The 19460-nt window shown below is 36.8% G+C and overlaps 2 protein-coding genes and 1 pseudogene across 5 annotated transcripts; all 3 read right to left on the bottom strand.

The window, feature by feature from the left end:
- Positions 1 to 194: 194 nt before the first annotated feature.
- Positions 195 to 3249, bottom strand: LOC147483872 (uncharacterized). 2 transcript variants are annotated; one of them, XM_086577434.1, is made up of 7 exons: positions 3098 to 3249; positions 2813 to 3013; positions 2592 to 2733; positions 2436 to 2506; positions 2196 to 2335; positions 640 to 745; positions 195 to 396 (listed from the first exon to the last, which is right to left on the bottom strand). In XM_086577434.1, the coding sequence occupies exons 1-7, from the start codon at positions 3213 to 3215 to the stop codon at positions 302 to 304; spliced, it is 873 nt and encodes a 290-aa protein (XP_086433560.1). In that variant the 5' UTR covers positions 3216 to 3249; the 3' UTR covers positions 195 to 301. The 2 variants fall into 2 exon arrangements, with proteins under 2 accessions (XP_086433560.1, XP_086433559.1); XM_086577433.1 differs by having other exon boundaries at positions 2592 to 2736.
- A 40-nt stretch (positions 3250 to 3289) lies between these two features.
- EMB2247 (protein EMBRYO DEFECTIVE 2247) lies at positions 3290 to 17787 on the bottom strand. Of its 3 annotated transcripts, none has more exons than XM_086577430.1 (27): positions 17646 to 17787; positions 17460 to 17550; positions 17248 to 17374; positions 16211 to 16294; positions 15546 to 15640; positions 15001 to 15092; positions 14798 to 14851; positions 14125 to 14177; positions 13969 to 14036; positions 12016 to 12091; positions 10761 to 10844; positions 10404 to 10552; positions 10196 to 10313; positions 9964 to 10080; positions 9440 to 9660; positions 8028 to 8117; positions 7427 to 7538; positions 7234 to 7344; positions 6996 to 7133; positions 6194 to 6244; positions 5993 to 6105; positions 5693 to 5840; positions 5299 to 5403; positions 5085 to 5186; positions 4298 to 4370; positions 4014 to 4180; positions 3290 to 3894 (listed from the first exon to the last, which is right to left on the bottom strand). In XM_086577430.1, exons 1-27 carry the CDS (start codon positions 17785 to 17787, stop codon positions 3778 to 3780), a joined length of 2898 nt encoding a protein of 965 aa, XP_086433556.1. In that variant the 3' UTR covers positions 3290 to 3777. The 3 variants fall into 3 exon arrangements, with proteins under 3 accessions (XP_086433556.1, XP_086433557.1, XP_086433558.1); XM_086577431.1 differs by having other exon boundaries at positions 17248 to 17387; positions 17646 to 17785; XM_086577432.1 differs by lacking the exons at positions 17460 to 17550; positions 17646 to 17787 and having other exon boundaries at positions 16225 to 16294; positions 17248 to 17290.
- Positions 17788 to 18141: 354 nt separating this feature from the next.
- LOC147483874 (protein IWS1 homolog 1 pseudogene) lies at positions 18142 to 19104 on the bottom strand (annotated as a pseudogene).
- Between the last annotated feature and the right edge of the window lie 356 nt (positions 19105 to 19460).

A 19460-nucleotide genomic window follows, 5' to 3' on the forward strand; every position in this document is an offset into this window, starting at 1 on the left:
ATGTGGGATGATAGAGATTAATGCTGGGCTCAAAGCCATTTCATAGTTATTGACACGCCCAGAGTCTCAAAGAGATCAAAGGTTACGAAGGTCTCTCAAATGAGGAGAAACTACGGAGTTTTCAAAACTCCTGAAGTTCTAATGTTCTATAGTTGCATGTTTCCAACGTTAAATCGTTTATAAACATATGCAAGGGACTGACAATCTTGATAAACCTTAGTTATCACCTCTTTAGGTGCATGTTTCACTTCAATTCTACGTCAGACAATACGGAGAGCTCCTTTCAAATGTCTACTAAATTTTACAGGACACGATAGACTACAGAACCGTCAACAGTCTCAACAACCAACCGATGCATGCGCAAGAGCATTAGTAGATAAGATCTCACTTTTGGTCCTGCAATAATACATTGACACCAATGTCAGTCATTAATACCCTGACTGTAAAATACCACGGGACAATGGACAAGCCAAAGTACCAAGCTTGGGAAAATTTGCAGAGCCACACAATCTTGTAGTTGGGAATTGGGATGTATACACCTTACCTATGTTATGCACATGCTTAAGAAGCTTTTCAAGAGAATGAATCGTCTGCTTACTGAAAAATTACTTAAAAAGAAAGAAAACATTTGGCACATACCCAAGCCCAAAGATGCTAATTTGTCTTGGTGAAGTACGTTTTGTTCTTTCGACTTCTCTTGACTGCTTAGAAAGGAGTTCATTTTATCAACTGCTACGTTCAATTCCTGCGTCCATTTTTTAAACAGTGGTGATTAGCTGAAAAGACCACTCATTAACATCTTGCGTGAGAAGACGATCTATGAGAATATAAATCTGCAATTTCTTTCATAGATAATCAGATAATGAGCATCATCAATTCAACATAGTACCTTAAAAGATTTATGAAAACTAACCATAGCTTTGTTTTACATGTGTATATGGATAAAAGAATTATACCAAAGAACATAATAGTGAATAAAAAATAATATAGTGATAGTGTAAACATGCAAGACGAACGCAATGTTCCCATGTTTGGAAAACGAATTTCAAAATGATACCAAAGAACATAATAGTGAATGTATATAGTGACAGTGTAAACATGCAAGACGAACACAATGTTCCCATGTTTGAAAAAAATCTTGTTTTCATTTTCTATTTCACATTTTCCACTTTGAACATTCCTCCCTCCCTCCCAACTCCCTACCTTTTCAGAACTACCACCTTACCAACTACTTCTACATGCTAATAACCACCAGAGCTGTCACTTTAGTAACATCACCAAGCCACCACCTCTACCATAGACGAGGTCTGAGTGACGCTCTCCCACAACAGGATTCTTTTGTAGTAATGAGTGTGATGTGGTTCCCAAGTCTTGCAGCTTAGCCAACACAGCAAAACATACCTTATGGAATGTACATGATAAAGATAAATGCTAATTTGATTGTGTTATTAAAAGCTTTCCCAAGTCTGGACTATGATCCTCGAGTGATAACAAGTATATAATAACAAATATCACAAAGTCCGATTATATTATGCTTAAATTCACTTCTCGGTATCAAGTGAGGATGGGAGTCTTGCAAAAGCTGGACCAAGGTGCTAAAAATTGAGAGGACCTAGCTACTCGCCCTTCACTAAGAACTCTAGAAGAGTAGTATTCTGTTTCTTTTGCACCAAGGTGCAAAGAACTGATTGTGCCTAGCAACTTGTCGCTCGCTTGAATGATATTCAAGTTTGGGCCTCAACTCCCTACGGTCAATGTGAATGCCCCATTGGATATAATGGAAATACACTCCTTTCCTAGGACAAATTACCATTGAATACGCTAATCTACATAAAGATTGGAAGGCATTTTTCACACAGAAGACAATTCCCAATGTAGGAGGAATACAAGAGAAGCAATTCACAAATAATGAAGCTTTCTTTGTTGAAGTACAGCACGTTCATTAGTAATTCTCACAGACTTCAAGTACTTTCTCATCCCACTACTCTTAAGTACAAGCTGTAGTTTTTGCTTCTTATTGGTATTATTAGCAACTTACTCTGCTGACTAAGAAGTATGATAATAGGTATATACTCATAGTACTTGCACCTTTGTTCTAGTCCTATGACCTCATCCACTTCTACTTACCTTAGTTTTCCATAAAGACCAGAATATATTGCATATAGTAACACAAATAAAAATGACGAAACTCATACCTCCCATGATGCTAAGTTTTTCATAAAGGAAGGAAGAATCTCATAATCATCCTTGGACAAATGGATTACCGCTTTCGTTGCGCTATCCTTGGAGAAAGAAAAAAGAATATCATACTCATCCTTGGATATAGTACTACTACCTGCCAAATTTCACAACACTCAGTGTCAAGCAAGCAAAACCAAAATCAACTAATTTATCAAACTACAAATTAGTTTCAACAGATATTCCTTTTCACTAACCTTCAGAGGCTAAAGTAGCAAGACAAACATCTGATAGGCCAAGACTTTGTAAACTCAATGACTCATTGAATCTTAAATTACATCAAGGAATCACAAAGTAGATTTCACTATATATAGCAATATAAAAATCAATACTCATTTCAATAAAAAGGATACATAGGGTCTTCTTCAATTCTCTTCATAATAGAACCACGACCACACGAGAAATCTAGTCCATCCTTAGTAGAACTAAACAATTTCGAGTCCACCCCAGTCGGCGTCTTCAATCCCACATCCTCTACTTCATCCTCAATCTCAACTTCTACCGCCAAAAAATAAAAGGGCATTACCAAAATAACTCAAACAAAATTTTAGAGTTTAAAGCAGAAAGGGTATACCAGGAACATAACCAAAGTCCATAAACCGGTCTTCAATTTCAAGCAAATCAGTTTCATTCTTCTTATAAAGTTCATTACAATGGCCCAAAAGTTCTTCAAAAGAAACAGTACCAAATGCCATTGATTCAAGCATGTTTAAATCATTACTTGCTGATGTCACTCTTCTGTTCAAACAATTTATGAAAGTAGTAGACGCCGAATCTTCAAACAATTAATATAACAAAATGGTTTTAGTATATAGCTAGAAATTAAAGAAATTGAGTAATTGAGAAATGAATTAGTTACCAAGTGGAATGGGTCTTCTTTCCACTGATTCTTTTAAAGCTTCTGAACTGGATTGTAGGTGCTTGCAAAATGAGCCTAGTGATTTGCAGAAATTTGAGATGCTTGAGGAATCCCCCATTTCTTCTTCTTTGTTTTTTTATGTTTTACTTTCAGAATGAATTTGAAATTTCAGTAGAGAGATGGAGGGAAACCAATTTATTAACTGATCAAGATTCTATTTCATTGGGCCTGAGCCCATGATTGACAGCCCATTCACTTGGATTTGGGCCGACTCAAATAGGTGAGAGTGTTGTTGTTCAAACGAAACAAGACCAAGACCAGGTGCTTGTTATAATGTCGTTATGTACATGAGCAGTTGTAAATAATGGTAAAATATACAAAGGAACGCAGTGTCACTGGTCTTCTTTCATAAAGAAATCGAACTGGAGGTGGATGAACTACAAAACTTTGTGACAAAAGCTCTTTCAGCAGATATCGCCAGGCCTACTTTTTGTTGTTTTGGCAGTCATTTCGTGCTTACTTCCTGGAGAAGTTTGATATTCGGGTGGTTTGAGCAAAGCAGTCAAATGCATATGCAAGCTGTACAAGATACAACTATCTTGTGCTAGGTGAGGGCTGATTCTGCAATTGGTAACATGCGGCGTATGCTGATTGCTGAAGAACACGAATTTAATAACCGATTAAATTGTTGATTGAAGCAGTTGTAGACGGGATTTGGTAAGAGTTATTTTTTCTTCCGCATCTGCTGCTTTTTCTCTTGCTTCAAGGACTACTTTCTCAGGTGCTTTCTCCACAAACTGAAATGAAAAAAAAAAAAAGTATAACCACCAACCCGGTATGTAGTACGCAAGCACGCATAGAAAAACCGTATGTGATTGCATGTCTTTAAACATAATGGTGGAAATGCGGGTTATACCTTTTCCGAACTAAGGCGAGCTACAAGTGCATCATACTCGATCTGCATCTTTGAAAGACGCTTTGAAAGACGCTGGACTTCCGCAGAAATGTCTATCATATCTTCGAGAGGAAGATAAGCCTCAAGACCTTCATCAGCCACAAGGTGCACTAAATGCTTCCCATCACCTAAAGTAAAGTTGGTCGTGATCAACCAGGGAAACCAGTAAGTAATATGGATGTCCACAGAACTATTTCAATTGAAGCTCCATTCGGATAACATAGAAAATGTAAAATGAAACATGCCTGGAGGAGAGTCTGTGAAATCAACATTCTGTAAATCTAGCTTGCAGAGCAATGCCAAGACTTTCTTCTCTGTCTGCAAGAGGTAATTGACGCAAATTATTGTCTTGGCAGTTGGTATGACATTTTTAAACGTGAGCCCACATGCAAAGTTCCTAATGATGTTCTTTACATGAAAATGTCTTCACAACATGGGCAATACCAAGTTCAGTGTTAATCAAATATGGAAGTCTTGGTCTCTCTTTTGTACTACAGTGCCACATGGCACAGTTTGGATATTGACACCAACGCTATGCTTGTTTACTTTGCAAATCTGTAAATTTATCTTGGTAGAAATTTGAACTAAACAGGGGCTGATTCAACGACTTGATAGGTCTTTCCACCACCAAAATCCCTACAACTATGCGATGAGGTGGCAGCAAAGTTAAACTGAACATGATCCCCTTTGAATCACCCATGATCTATAGTTCAAATACTACCATGGGAAATTATAAAAAATTTGCAGGCTAAACAAGCATCCTAAATTTCAAATTCTATAATAACTGGAAAATTGAAATTTGAGTAGTTGAGTTCAACATCACATAACAAAGAGACTGACATTATCACATAATAACTGTGAAAGTGTGAATCAATGTGTACATTCAACACAGTAGTTTCGTTAGAGAAGGCACAATTCCTACTACTTTTATCGATCCTAGTATAGATCTTACAACAATGAAAAAAAATATTAAAAGAAATAGCATATGAGTTGCACAAAAGCAATGAGGAGAGATTGACGGAGCAAACTTACAGAGATGTACTGTAGAACGTCTTCCTTAGCAACTATAGATGCAGATATACGCTTGGCAGGCTCAACAGAGTACTCCGCTCGAGCATTCCGAATAGCTCTAGTCTGAGACAACATTAAAAAAAAATTGCCAACGGTTGAAGGACTAGTGACAATTTTATTCCACAGAAAACACTTAGCAATATACAGATCAAAGTATCAGATTAGTAAGACTCACCAAAGCTTGCAAATTTTCAAACCTTTTAATGGAGTTTAAATCCCTTGGAAGTTTTGTAATAGGCCACGGTGACACTATAAGCGCTTCCTTCCGATGCGGTAATGACTATGGTTTGACAAACAAAGCAATGTGATAATGTGAGTATAAAAAAGGGTCCAATATCTGTTGACTCTGTTGTTTGGGTACAGCAAATATCCTGGAATGGCAAGACAGAGACTGTTTCTTTTCAAAGAGGTTTACGAGGATGGAAAGAAGACCAAAATAACATTTTACTTCGTCGACTGTTGAGTATGTCAAAACACATGTTCCTTAGAAATATAAAACAGGATATAACATGTGCTAACTAAAAACAAATTCACGCGTACAAGAATGAGGAAAGGAGAATCCACATTACCTGCCATAGTTCCTCTGTTACAAATGGCATAAAAGGATGTAACATCTTCAATATATTTTCAAAGACATATAAAAGAACTGCCTGCGCTACAGAAGCCATAGAATTCCCTTCAGATTGATACAGGCGAGCTTTACTAGTTTCAATATACCTAGAAAGAAGTGAACAAAAACTACGATTAGTTTCAAAATTGAATACACGTTCCAAAAATATCATGTTATTTTCACGCATTATCCAGTGGAAAACGGAGTCTTTGTTGCCTATGTTTCTCATTCTGACGAGGAAATACTGGCAGGTACATACCAATCAGCAAAATCTCCCCAAAAAAAATCATATATTTCTCTCCCGACATCGCCAAAGAAATACTTTTCATAGCTTATGGTAACAGCATCAATGAGTTGATGAAGTTTCGATACCTGGAAAACGTTGTTTCCTTCAGTAAAACATGGGTCCAAGGGTAACAGAGATTACATAAGAGATGGCATCGAATAATAACTAACTTACCACCCAACATTCTGGCAACGGAAGTTTGAGAAGAGATTCCTCTGAATCGAACTGGAGCAAACAATGACCCTCAAATTAGCCGACTATGCACCAAGCAATACCAGACAATACATTTTGGTGACATCACAGTATTTGACAATATTTCTTAGAAGTTAGAACATATAAGAAACACCATGATAAACATGTTACTGAATGAAGTATGCATGTTGTTTAAGTATGTAAATCATGGGATTATGATGAACTGAGTTTTTACATAAGCAGACGCATTCAACGATGATGGAGTTTAAGGAAATCTTGAAGGATTGAGCAAGGGGTGTGCCTTGCCTCTTAGGGACGTGAAGTTTCATCACTTAATGTCATTCGGATACTATTTTGAAGCAAAGGGTGTCTTTGTATCGGTTTAGTTGTAGTTGAGTGGTAACTTCAATTCTTAGTACTGATAATAATTACAAATGACCACGACCATGATGATGACGATGACGGTGACGGTGATGATACTGACAACAAACTTGAGGCTTCTGCTTCAGGGATTGAGCACGCCTTTTTAACTATGAATCCAACTATAAGAAACGTTTGTCATGATCATGACAACCTTATAGATGGTGATGAAAACATAGAATGCTCATATGCTTTCAAAAAAACCCCATTAGAAGCTAGGATAAAAGGCTTACCAGACACCCCACACGATTACTTCAAAGTGGTGAAGATAGCCTTGAATGCAATTCTACGACGTGTTTAATCTTAGGAACCTTGGTAAGATGAAAAATATACATTGGATAAGGAAAAAGCGAAAGGGGCAAACCTTATAAGCAATTATGTTTTCCCAAGCAGACACATCACTTTGACTAGGCAAGTTCTGCAAGATGAACTTGCCTGCATTCCAGAGTTTGTTAGTGAAGGCCTTATTAGAAGACAATCTCTCCATAGATAAATTAAGGTCCTGAAGAACACATGGCAGGAAAAAACATGTAAATTAGGCAATGATCATTATGGGATGTGGATAGACAACATTGCATGACATCCTGAAAATCTTGAATTACCTGGCCAGCAGTTCCCAAAGCAAGTGTAAATCTTAAGGCATCTGTACCAAATTCCTTGATCGTATCGACTGGGTCAATCACATTTCCCAATGTCTTAGACATTTTTCGTCCCTAAACAACTCAATGTTTGAAAAAGTTAAAACTGGCTCCATCAGAATTGGGGATCCAGTATAAGGTAAGCAACTGTACTCACTTGCGAGTCTTTGATCAATCCATGCAAATAAACATTAGAAAAAGGAACAGTCCCCGTGAACTCGATTCCCATCATTACCATCCGTGCCACCCAAAAGAACAGAATATCATGCCTGTTTAAAGACGTAACTCATATATGACTTGAAATTGTTTGAACCAGAGCGATTTATGGAAGATTACAATTTGGTCAACATCGACATTAATTAAACATAGTTCTAATTTCCAAGAGTCGAATTTCACCAAATTTTGTTTCACCATCCTCATCTACTTAACAGAATGAAGTCAGTCAAAAGAATGATAACTTTAGTGAAAGTATCATCCAAACAATGTGGGCTGTGTAAAATATGATACAAATGTATGCACTAAGAAAATTTGCTTACGGCCCTATGAGATTATGAAACAAGGCGTAATCCTTTACATTTTCAGCCGATTACCAAGATATAAATAATTTACATCCTTAAATAACACATGTGGGACTCAATATATATAGTAGATAACTAGGTAAGATAAAACTATGTCACCATTTACCACCAACACTGCAGATAATACAACACACACGGTATTACACAGTGAAGCTACAAGCTAGTGATGAAAGGTCATACCCAGTTTCAAGAACTGCTGTTGGATAAAAATGTCTGTAGTCGTCTGCTGATACATCTGGCCATCCAAGAGTACTAAAGGGCCAAAGTGCACTGGAATATAGAACAAAAGCAAATGTAACTCAGGCACTTGCACATATAAAATCTGAGAAATTGTCCATTCTGAAGTGCAAGAAGAAACTTGAAATAGAAAATTATCACTATCAAGGAAGAGAATATCTGCAGAGAGCACATGCTTTAAGAAATATTTGCATTTCTTAAGAATTGGATAATGGAAATAGAAAAGACTTATTTGCTTTTCTCAAAAATTGGATGAATATTTGGATAGAAACTGATTCACAGTCAGTGGCTAAAGCTTTCAACAGTGGACACATTCGTTGGAACCTCAGATCAAGATGGACAAGAGCAACTAACAAATTACATACTTGGAAGATATGACGCATTTGGAAAGAAGGAAACTTTAGTGCAGAATCAGCTGCTCAACATGGTGCTTCATTTGACAAAGGAGACCCATTATGAAGTGACACTAGAAGTCTAGAACACCATTTGTGCCTAGATTAGAGAATCCTGATCAGATATACTATAGTTCTGCTTAGAAATATATATGAATTAGAGATGTAATTTTTTGGAGTTCAATCCTCTACAGCTTTTACACTTTCCATCATAATTAACGCAATTCACAATTTTTTGAAAATACGAAAAAAAAATCCTTTAAAGAATTTGCTACTTTATACTTGGGAAACGGATTATTATGTACTTCTGTAATCTATATCCAACTATGGTCCACACTTGAAAATTCTCTTTAAATAATCAAAGAGACTTGTCCAGTTGAACTTTCGGAAAGAACCATACTAGAGAACACATAAGAAACAGTAATTTAATAAGTTGATAGGCAATATCCCAGAGGAAACATTCACATTGCTTAGGTACCATTATACATCATGATGGTACATTGGTAAACATGTGAACCATGACGATTGCTAAATGGTGATGCACCTTTAGATTCTCATGTTACCAAATGCTTCATAAATAATACTTTTATTAGGACAACAAAGAGACCAACAGCCACACTCTAAGCTCAATGTTGTCCAGCAGGATACACAATGTTTTTTTTTCTTAACGTAGTTGTATTAATTAGAAAAATATGTAGACAAGATGAGATAGGGGGCAAAAGGCATTCAATTAGTAGCCTCTTCAACCCATTAAGCGATAACGGTCATAATGAGTGTCTGTACTTTACTAGAGAATGCTACAGCCAATTCAATAGTTGTTTCTACTGTGGTTTAGCCAATGAAATACTTTCAAATTGTTGCAGTTTTGCATCCATTACTTGTAAAACTTAACAACCAAACTCAAAAACAGGGAACCATACTTGCCAGTGATCATATAAAGAGCGAAGTGCTAAAAGTCATAACCTTGAAAACCAAGTGTCAAGAACATCTGGATCCTGATATATTTCAACACCATATCCATACTTCTCACGAGCTTTTACTAGGGCTTCTTCAGAATTCCGAGCAACTATATAATCTTCTTCACAATCTTTCCCCGTAATATACCAGACAGGTATGCGATGCCCCCACCAAAGTTGTCTGCTTATACACCAATCTTTAATATTTGATAGCCAATGGTTATATATCTACAATCAACAACCAGTAAAATGGATTTTAAAAAAATAAACAGGGCCATCACAAAACTGAGGTGAGGACATTGCAGTAAAAGTGAAATATACTGATCCTTATTATGACCCATAAGCATGAAAAATCTAATGTTCCTTCAATATAGACTTGAAGAATACAGTTAGGGAATATATAGAATCAACATTCGATAGAGAGACCACAAAACTAGCATAAAAGGATGGGAAAGATCAGTGCTTCAAAAATCGGCCTAGGTGCCGCCTAGGCAACTTGGTAACATATAAAAGAAATCTTAGTCAAAGTACCTTCTCAAATCTTTCAGGCATTATGGTTAATTGTCCTGTCTGAACTGCATCCAGGGCCTTCTCAGCCAAAGGCTCCATGGTAACAAACCATTGCTTACTAACTAATGGCTCTATTACCTAATAAAACACCAAAAAGCCAAGCAAGCGAAAGAGAAAGTTACAAGTAGCATTACCACAAGAATAAACACAAAATCAACTTAGCCAACAAACTTAGAAAAGAATGATATCATACTTCGCCACCGCGCTGAGATATGGGAACTCGTGAAATATGGGGTTCCTTTTTGACTGCTAAACCTGTCTCCTCAAGAGCTAACCATAACTTCTTCCTTGCCTCAAACCGATCCATTCCACTGAAACAGTAAAAATACAAGTTACAGATACATAACCATTTTTAGTGAGCTCTAAATATTTTCAAGCATTTAAATCCAAATTTTACTCACCAGTATACTCCAGCAACCTCATTTAGTGTCCCATCCTTGTTCATTATATTAAGTATAGGTAGACCAAGCTTTCTTGCAAGAAGATAGTCATTGTGATCATGCCCAGGACTTATCTTCAATACTCCAGTTCCAAAGTCTTTATCAACATACTGCAAAATGAATGCCAAAGTTGAATGATAAAAGGTGTTTATAATCATATGTAGATATGTCAAGACATCAATTAAGGGCTTAAACATAAATTGTATGCAACTCAAACTGTCAAAGACAACATGTATTGAGGTGAAAGAGTTCACATCTACACACAAATTGGCCAAAAATGGGAGCTCATAGATAGGCTGCATGAGAAGGAATTTTTACTTTGTCGGCTATGATGGGGACATGACGTCCAAATGTCATAGGTACTATAGCCTGCTTGCCAATATACTTTGAATAGCGATCATCCTACAAGTACGCAACAAGAAAAAAAATTAGATAGCGAGCAAATTGAGGGCATTGCAAGAAGAATAAATATGTATTGCTAGATTATGTATAAGTAACTCAGATAGGAGTACATGCAAATATAATAAAAACAATTTTTACAAGCTCATACAAATCAGGCACCCAATGACAATATTGAGAACAGAAGATGTTCAAAAAGTTACAATAACATTATTGAAAACAAAATATGAACAGTCACGAGCAAAAACTGCTTGAAGTCCAAAGAATGTAGAGCCTACAAACATGAGGCATGACAGGATGTTTAACTTGCAAGTTTTTCTACACAAGATTTGTCTTCAAAGAGGAAAAAACAAAATGTCGCTCAAGACCATCTTTTTCTTTTTTATTTTCTTTTGATTCTTTTTACGAAAACCATCTTACGTTAAGCACAACGCTGCAAGGTGGATATCTCAAGAAAGAAAACTTTGAGGGTTTTAAGGTGAAACTGTGCAGCTAAGAAATCTGGACAAGTTTATTTACATGTTTAATTTTTAGCATTATTGGTAATGAATTTATATCAAAATAAAAGCAATTAAGAGTGCATGCAACCGGAGAGGGGAAGGATAGGTATATTTATGGAACTAAGACATCCCAACTTATATTTTCAAGGACGAGGCTAGTGAGGTGCAAGGCGCTAGGTTCCCAACTGACGCCTTGGGAACCCCATTGACAACAACTGCAACTATTGTCACTAAATTTGCTGCCTTTGCCCCTTGAACCTCCTTGGTTTGAATACATTGATCCCAAGTTCCCAATTAGGTTGCAACCTCTTAGCCCACCCATCATGTGTCACCCCGCCTCTTAGCATGTACTAAAGCTTTAATCCCAATTACAGAATCTACAGAGAATTACAGCCAAACACAAAATCTGAAACTTGAGATTTGAATTCGTTAGACAAAACCTAAATATGAAAGAAGACAAGGAATTTTCAACAAGACAAATGACAGTTTGACAGTCCGGGTTCATCAGCAGTACAAAAGGAAAACAAAAAAAAGTACCCAGAAAAACACAGACAAAGGGTTAGATATCTTCAACACAAGAGTATATAAACCATACTAAACCTTAACCACTTTCTGAAAGAAAGAAAAATTATCCTGCTGAAAAGTATCACCTAAAATTGAAAAACATATCCTACCTTTGGGTTCACAGCTATGGCTGTATCACCAAATAACGTCTCTGGGCGTGTTGTTGCTATTGTCATAAAATCATCCCTTCAATAAAGACAAAAATGAGACTCAATATTCAAGATTAAAGATACAATCTTAAGTACATAAACATCCCCTAATTGGATAAATTAAGAGTAATAAGAGACATAAGGGAGCGTAACGACAAATATATAGTAAAACGAAAATAGCAAATAACAAAAGAAATAATATGAGCACAATCTACAGCCTAATTTAACTGCCCTTGAAATTATTTTATAGGCTTTAATGTGGCTACATTGATGTTCAAAAGGCGCCTTTGAGAATCTCAAAGTACCAACAAGACCACCATTCCTCCATACGGATACATAATGGATACAAATCTAGGTCGCATTGATAAGGATACGTGTGTCAGTGTCCGACACGGATACAGAGTGTCTGATAGGGCGAATTTATGGAGTAAGACACAGGGACATAGTTAATTGGAAAGAAACTATTACTTTTCTTTTGTTACACAACTATTTCTTGGGCTCAAGACCTTACAAAGCGCCTCCTTACAAAGAAATAACAATGAAAACTGCGTACCATGGAGTTGTAACTTACTTGATTATCTTCTTAGTCTTTTAGGCTACTTTAAAATCGTATGCACAGCTTGTCCAGGTTTCGGGCATGAGTGTCAATGTGTCTGTCTGTCCGACACAGAATATCTAAGAATATGGAGTGTCCATGTTACTTTGATAAACATACAACATGAAATAGGACCACCTCCAGCTCTGAGTCAAGCGACCCATGAAGCCAAAATACAAAAATGGCTCCCCCCAGGCCAATCACCTGAAGATTTTGATTGTGCAATTCTTTGTTGATAGTTAAGTCAGCATAAAGGGAAGCAAAACCTTGTACTGAGCACAGCCATGTCTTTGAACATAAACTTTTCCCCCTTTATCCAAGGAATGTTATGCTTCAACGGAAGCCATACTGAGTTTATAAATCTTGTATAAAGTCATATTTCATTTACAAATATCGCATCAAACCACATCCGAACGGTTTCCTAGAAACTATACTCTCCCAAACCACTATACTGATGCCTCATTCCTATGACTTTCTTTAATGGAGTCTCTATTTCCTCCCAGAACTCCAAAGCCTCAATGGCCTCATCTATTCTACTGCCTGAATCTCCTTCTTTTTAAGAAATTTACACGTTATCCCATCTCATCAGACGACACCTACCATAAAGAAATTACTTCATACGAACCAACAAACCATTGGCAACTAAAATGAAATGGGATGACCGGATATATTAGGAGGTTGAAGAAGGTAATCTTTATCAGGGAAAGTATCCTTTTCAGAAATCGGTTTCTCTTACAGCCAGAGAATTCTATAACACTTCTCCAGAAATGAGTGCCCAAATCAACTTTGATCAATGAGAAATTGCTAAAGAGTGGCCTAGATATGGAATTAGGTACAAATCCACCTTGGCACCTTGCACACCATCACCCAACAAAACCAACTTGTGGGTTGTGCTGATCCTGAAAACTTCTTCCCTAGTAGGTTAGACACAATTCCCAGGGTAAGGAATCCTGAAACCCACTTTGAATCCCACACGAAAACAGCCGATCTTGGTACACTCATTCTGTTTCCTATCACTTCTACAACAAAAACGAATAGAAAATAACAGCCTAAGGAATCCTAAAACCCACTTTGAATCCCACATGGAAACATCCAATGTTGGTTCTCTCATTCTCTTTCCTATCACTTCTACAACAAAAACAAATAGAAAAAGGGAAAATAAGCAGCCTCCATTTGAGGACCAGAGCAGTCTTAATATAATCCACTGCCACTGCTGTAGCATTGGATTACCGAGGATGCACAACAATATTAATGCCATATGAAACAATGAATAAACTAATAAAGAACCTGTAAAACACATGTCCCAAACTCCAAATTACCTGGATCCTCCAGCAACACGATACTTGATATAGTAAAGCAGACCAGTTTCTTCTGAATATTCCACTTCCTAAGCAAAAAGAGTCGAGATCAAGTCTTATATACAAAGCAAAGACAATAAATTTAAGAATACTCAGTGAACCATGAATACAACATACCAAATCTGAAACCGCAGTCTGTAGACTAGGAGACCAGTTGACCATGTAAGATCCTGAAGATATACATTACTCTATCAGATTACTATAAGAAAAATAAACAGGTTGTCAATTAATATCATTTCAGAAGTTCTTTGGCCTGCCATGCAGTGTTTTTACATTAAAAAAAAAAAAACTAAAAAAACACACACACACACACACACACACACACACACACACACACTAGATTCTGTACAATTTTCATACAAAGCAAACAGGATTCTTTTGGACAATGGGTGACGAATTGTATTTTAGGTTTCCTTGCTTGGTGTAAATGTGTAATGATTTCATTTTCTTGTGTACTCGTAAGCCTTTTCGTCCTACCTTATTTTTCCATGAAATTTTTATGGAGGAGAAACAGAATGCAAATAGCCTTCTGAAGACAAATGTAATTGAGACAAAAGTCCTAAAATACAAAAAGATGCGGATGGTAAAGACACAAAATGAGACGAAGATCGACTATGAGCGCATTTGTTTCTTTCTCTGAATAAAAAGACAAGATTCTGAATTTGAGTAACACGATTGAAGTTCCAAAGTGACTTGACTACTTGAGTGGTGATTGTCAACGATGATACTTGTCAATAGTTACCAAATCCTTTGAAAAAGATGAATAAGGCCATGGCACTGAAGTTCTTACCTTGATAAATTAGGCCTTTCTCGTGAAGTCTAATGAAAGCCTCAACCACAGCCCCTGGAGTCAGAAATACAAATTAAGGGAAAAAATAACAAAGCCACATGTAACAAAAGTATGTAGGATGTGGTCCATCGACGCGCGTACTCCTAGGAAACAGTTTTTGCACAAAGTATAAATTTCATTGATTGGATAGAAATCTATCTTACTACTTAAATGCTCATCAAGGGTGAAGTGTTCTCTACTCCAATCACAAGAAGCACCTAGTCTCTTAATCTGTTTTGTAATGGCTCCACCATACCTGAAAAACGGAGATACAATATCAGCAAACAAAAAGACCACTGTAAAATTTTGAGTTCATGGCAAAGCACAAATGCTAGCAGAGATTCATCTTAAAAAAACGCAACAAAAAAAGGGACATTTTGGTAACTTGTTCATATCTACATTATAAATTATTATATGGGTGAATGTTTTTCTTCTGGGGGTAAAAAATATGTGTTTTATTCAGAACTCATTATTGTTGTCGTTAGGCTCTCAGGTACGGAAGTCTATGTTAGAGGAAATTTTCATAACTTTTATATCCACTATCTATATATGGTTTTTTAGTGTAATTTAAAAAATGAAAAACAGAAAACAAAAGTAAAGAAACAAAGGGAAACCACTTTTAGTTGGAGATAACAAAAGGAATAAGCATGACAAAATGTCATCTTTCCAAGAGAAGTTTAAACCGGTTGAGGAGTATGAATCCACATACTTTGCTTTCCACTCCCAGACACGTCTTGTAAACTCATCTCTACCAATTTCAACCCTTTTTATTCCTTCAGATGCAAGCATTCTTTCAACAACCAACTGCAAAAAGTATAAGATCGACATATTAACCCAATAAAAACAAAAAAACTGAAAATATAAACATCTGTTTCCAAAAACCTATATGCGATTTCCAAGTACAAGCACAGTCTTAAAAGAAACCCTAGCTTCATCCATTTACAAAAGGTGAAAAGACTCTGGGCCATGACGAATTAGTCTTTCTAAAAATATTGCAAGCACATTGTGCGCATAGATGTGATGGAAGTTAATAGGACCCACATAAAATATCTGAATAGCCAGAGAAAACATAGTACATATATATATTCTTTGGAGAAATGTAGGATTCATAAGATTTTTCCATGAGCATTATCTCGTGAGTTCTTCCTGCAGGAAATATAGCTGACTCTGGAGTTTGTAACCTTACCAAATACGGGCCCCTAATTACCGGTAAAAGTGGATGGTCCACAGTTCTTCCATTTTTTAACCAATTCTGATGGGGGGGTTGAGAATTTAGATTTCAATGACATTTTAGCTGATTTGTGTTGTTACAAGCCAAATAGAAAACTTCTTCATGAGTCACACGCGTATGTAGCAAAGTTATGGAAGAAAAACCTGAGTAGCAATACCAGCATGATCAGTTCCAGGGACCCAAAGTGTGGTCCTTCCTTTCATTCGATGATATCTAACCATAATATCCTGAAAAGAAATATAACATTAATCTTATGATGGCAGAAAAGGGGCCAATTTTATAGGCTTTGACCAACCAAAAATCTTGATTGAAGAGAACTGAAGCTTTATATCCTACTTTTCACAAGTACAAGTGGTAGTAATGATATTTAAAAATATAAAAATAATACAATCATAGCAATAGCGATTCATCAAACTCCCTATACAGTGGATTTCCTTGTGACAATACATGTTCAGGGCGTCAACTCATGCATACATCAACGTGTGTGTAAAGTACATAAACGCTCCATAACAAAGAAACATTTACAAACTTGTACATAAAGAGTTTGGAATCTGACAGGCAATTACGCCACGGATTTCTACAGTTCAATGTGAAAACGAAAACAGGAAACAAACAAATTTCCTCAAAAAGCCCAGAGTTTAGGGACAAGCTATTGTACATGCAACTGTATCTAAGTATTTCACAGATAGAATCAGGAGAGAAGTGCAGGTCTTCTTATAAGAATGAAGATGAATAAGCAATCATGTCCATCACTAGAGACAATGGTATAGACGCCTTTTACCATTTGTATCTTGAATTAATAATGCCCAAGTAATTATTAGACAAGCAAAGCATATGCATATAAAGATATCTTATTTATTTACTAAAAGACGATTTCAGCGTGAAATGATGGGTTGGGGATACTCAATATGGACGCCTTCTTTTCCGGCTTTTGGGTACAATTTCTGGAGACTGTCTACAAGTCCTATCATGGACTGGATAAATGTGTCGACTATACAAGAAACAATCCACTAAAAATTTCCTTAAATTTGTCTTTCAGCACTGTCTACTGCTACATAATCGTTTTACAAGATATTATTTTTACAAGTAAAAAGTTCACCTGTAAAATAAGTACAAAGCAGGAAACACAAATATGTAGCTAAAATATAAGTAATAAACATAAACATTCAATTCTACCGACCTCAAGAGTGACGAACATTGCATGTCCCATATGTAACGCTCCAGTAACATTAGGAGGTGGCATAGAAACCACAAAAGGATCTCCTCCTTGATCAATATTTGGTTTGAAATACCCTTGAGACTCCCACCTAATATCCAACACTACACCACATTATAAATAACAAAATTCATGTAAAAACAAAACAATATTTCAAAGGTTAAAAAAATGAGTACCAATTATATATCCGTTCCTCATTAGTAAAGTCAAAAATCTTAGCTGTCTCTGGAGAAGTAAAAACACCATCGTTTGAAGATGCTGCTGATACTAAAAACACAAATAAACAAATATTAAAAAAAATAATAATAATAATGCAATATAATAAAATGAGTTTAAGTAAGTGAGTGAGTGAGTGAGTTTACTTGAAAGAGATTTATGGTTAAAACTATTGAACTTCAAGAGAGAGAAATTGATTCCACGAATGTGACGAGAGAAGAGAAGTGGGTTTAATCTGTAAACTGAACGAGTAGAAGAAAATAATGTTGAAGAATTTGATAAAGCCATTTTCAGATAAGGGGGGGAGGGAAATGAATGAATTGCCACTTTTATAGTACAAAGTATCGTTGAAATATCGTTTTGGTATATACTGATATCTCATCAATCTGCACGAAAGTTTAGAGTGTCGGTTCAATGTGATTATCGAAACCGCTAGAGTCTAATCATTTAATGATAACTTGTACAAGTTGAACTGAAGTTTTCACACACCACATTATATATTGAGAGTTTGAAACTTTGAAAGATAACGTTTAATTGAATAACTGATCGACTATATATTACAGTCAGCAATGGTTCTGGTTCGTTCCTGGTGGTACTGTGCCTTACAGAAACAAAAAGGAAAGTAAATATGTATTCGCATGCTCATAGATGAAAGTAGCTTATAGGCTTAAGCTTCTTGTTCTTTGGTGTTTTCAACACCTGCAACCTTTTGGACATCCTTAGGCGCCACTGATTAACTGGTTTAACTTCCGCAGGGGCTATCTTGGATGGAGGACGTAAAACAAAGTCCATTGGCATTTCTTCAGGTCGAATAGCTCTTTGCATTGGTTGGCGAGTTTTTCTTCTCTCCGGAACTCCCTTTAAATCAAGTTCATCGTCGTCATCTCTAATAAATTCCATCCTAGCAGCAGGTCTGCTTGCTGGTTTTTTCGAGGGCCTCCTGTCGGGTACTCTTTCCTCGACATGGCTTCTCGAGTCCTCATACCGTGCACTCTTATTGAATATTGACCGACTCCACTTTTCCACCAATTTCTGGGCAAGTTTTTTGTTGGCGTTAGTTTCTTCATCAGATTTTGATAGAAACATAATAACCTTGCCTAGACCACTGTTTCTAAGCTCCTCCTTCCTATCATACTGCTCTAAATCAAGTGGATAATCAATTAAAATTTCTAGTATCGCAGTTCGGATGCTTATGTTGGGCAGGCTTCCATCAGGTAACGGTTCTAGCCAGGTCTTTAAAGCACCCAGCACTCCATGTCCTAAGAACACAAGTTGAAACTGTTTTTTTGAAAGAACTTGAGTTAAAAGTGGTAGCTTCATGAGTTTGTTTACAGCCGGCTTAGATTGCCTATTCAATTCTGCATCTTCTTCTGCTGCAATTTCAAGTTCAGCCATAACCTTCTCGACGAACATTGCGATGTCGGCAGGAGGCATCTCAACTTTCCTCTTTTTCTTGCCGAATAGCATGTTAATCTCGTCATCCTCTTCTTCAGGTATTTTGTTTGCCTGAGGAGGGGCATTGTCATCGCCCGAAGCTCCTACATCACCCCCATTATTGCCACTTTCTGTATCCTCACCAGCAACTGCATCCCACATCTCTTTCATATCTCCGGATCATCAACACCATCATCAGCATGCTTTCTTTGCCTCCGTCTCTTTCCACTCCGACCATCTTTCGCGCCATAAACTCTCTTGTTCGACAAAGGTTTAACACGTCCAGAATCACCCTCAAGAGAACCAGCTTCTTCTTCTTCTTCATCATGTCCACAATCCATATCTGGAGTTTTGTCTGCCTTGAAACTCTGCTTAACAAGCCTTCTTCTCGGTTTAGCGATTTCATCCCCAGAACCTGAATCATGAACAGGAGTTGGAGTTCTCTCAACCCTCCTCCAATCTAGATCTTCTGACTCAACCGAACCCTCACCGTTATCTGAAGGCATGTCGTCAAGCTCCGTTACCGG

Source organism: Coptis chinensis, chromosome 8 (assembly GCF_015680905.1).
Source record: "Coptis chinensis isolate HL-2020 chromosome 8, ASM1568090v1, whole genome shotgun sequence".
Taxonomy (NCBI): Eukaryota; Viridiplantae; Streptophyta; class Magnoliopsida; order Ranunculales; family Ranunculaceae; genus Coptis; species Coptis chinensis.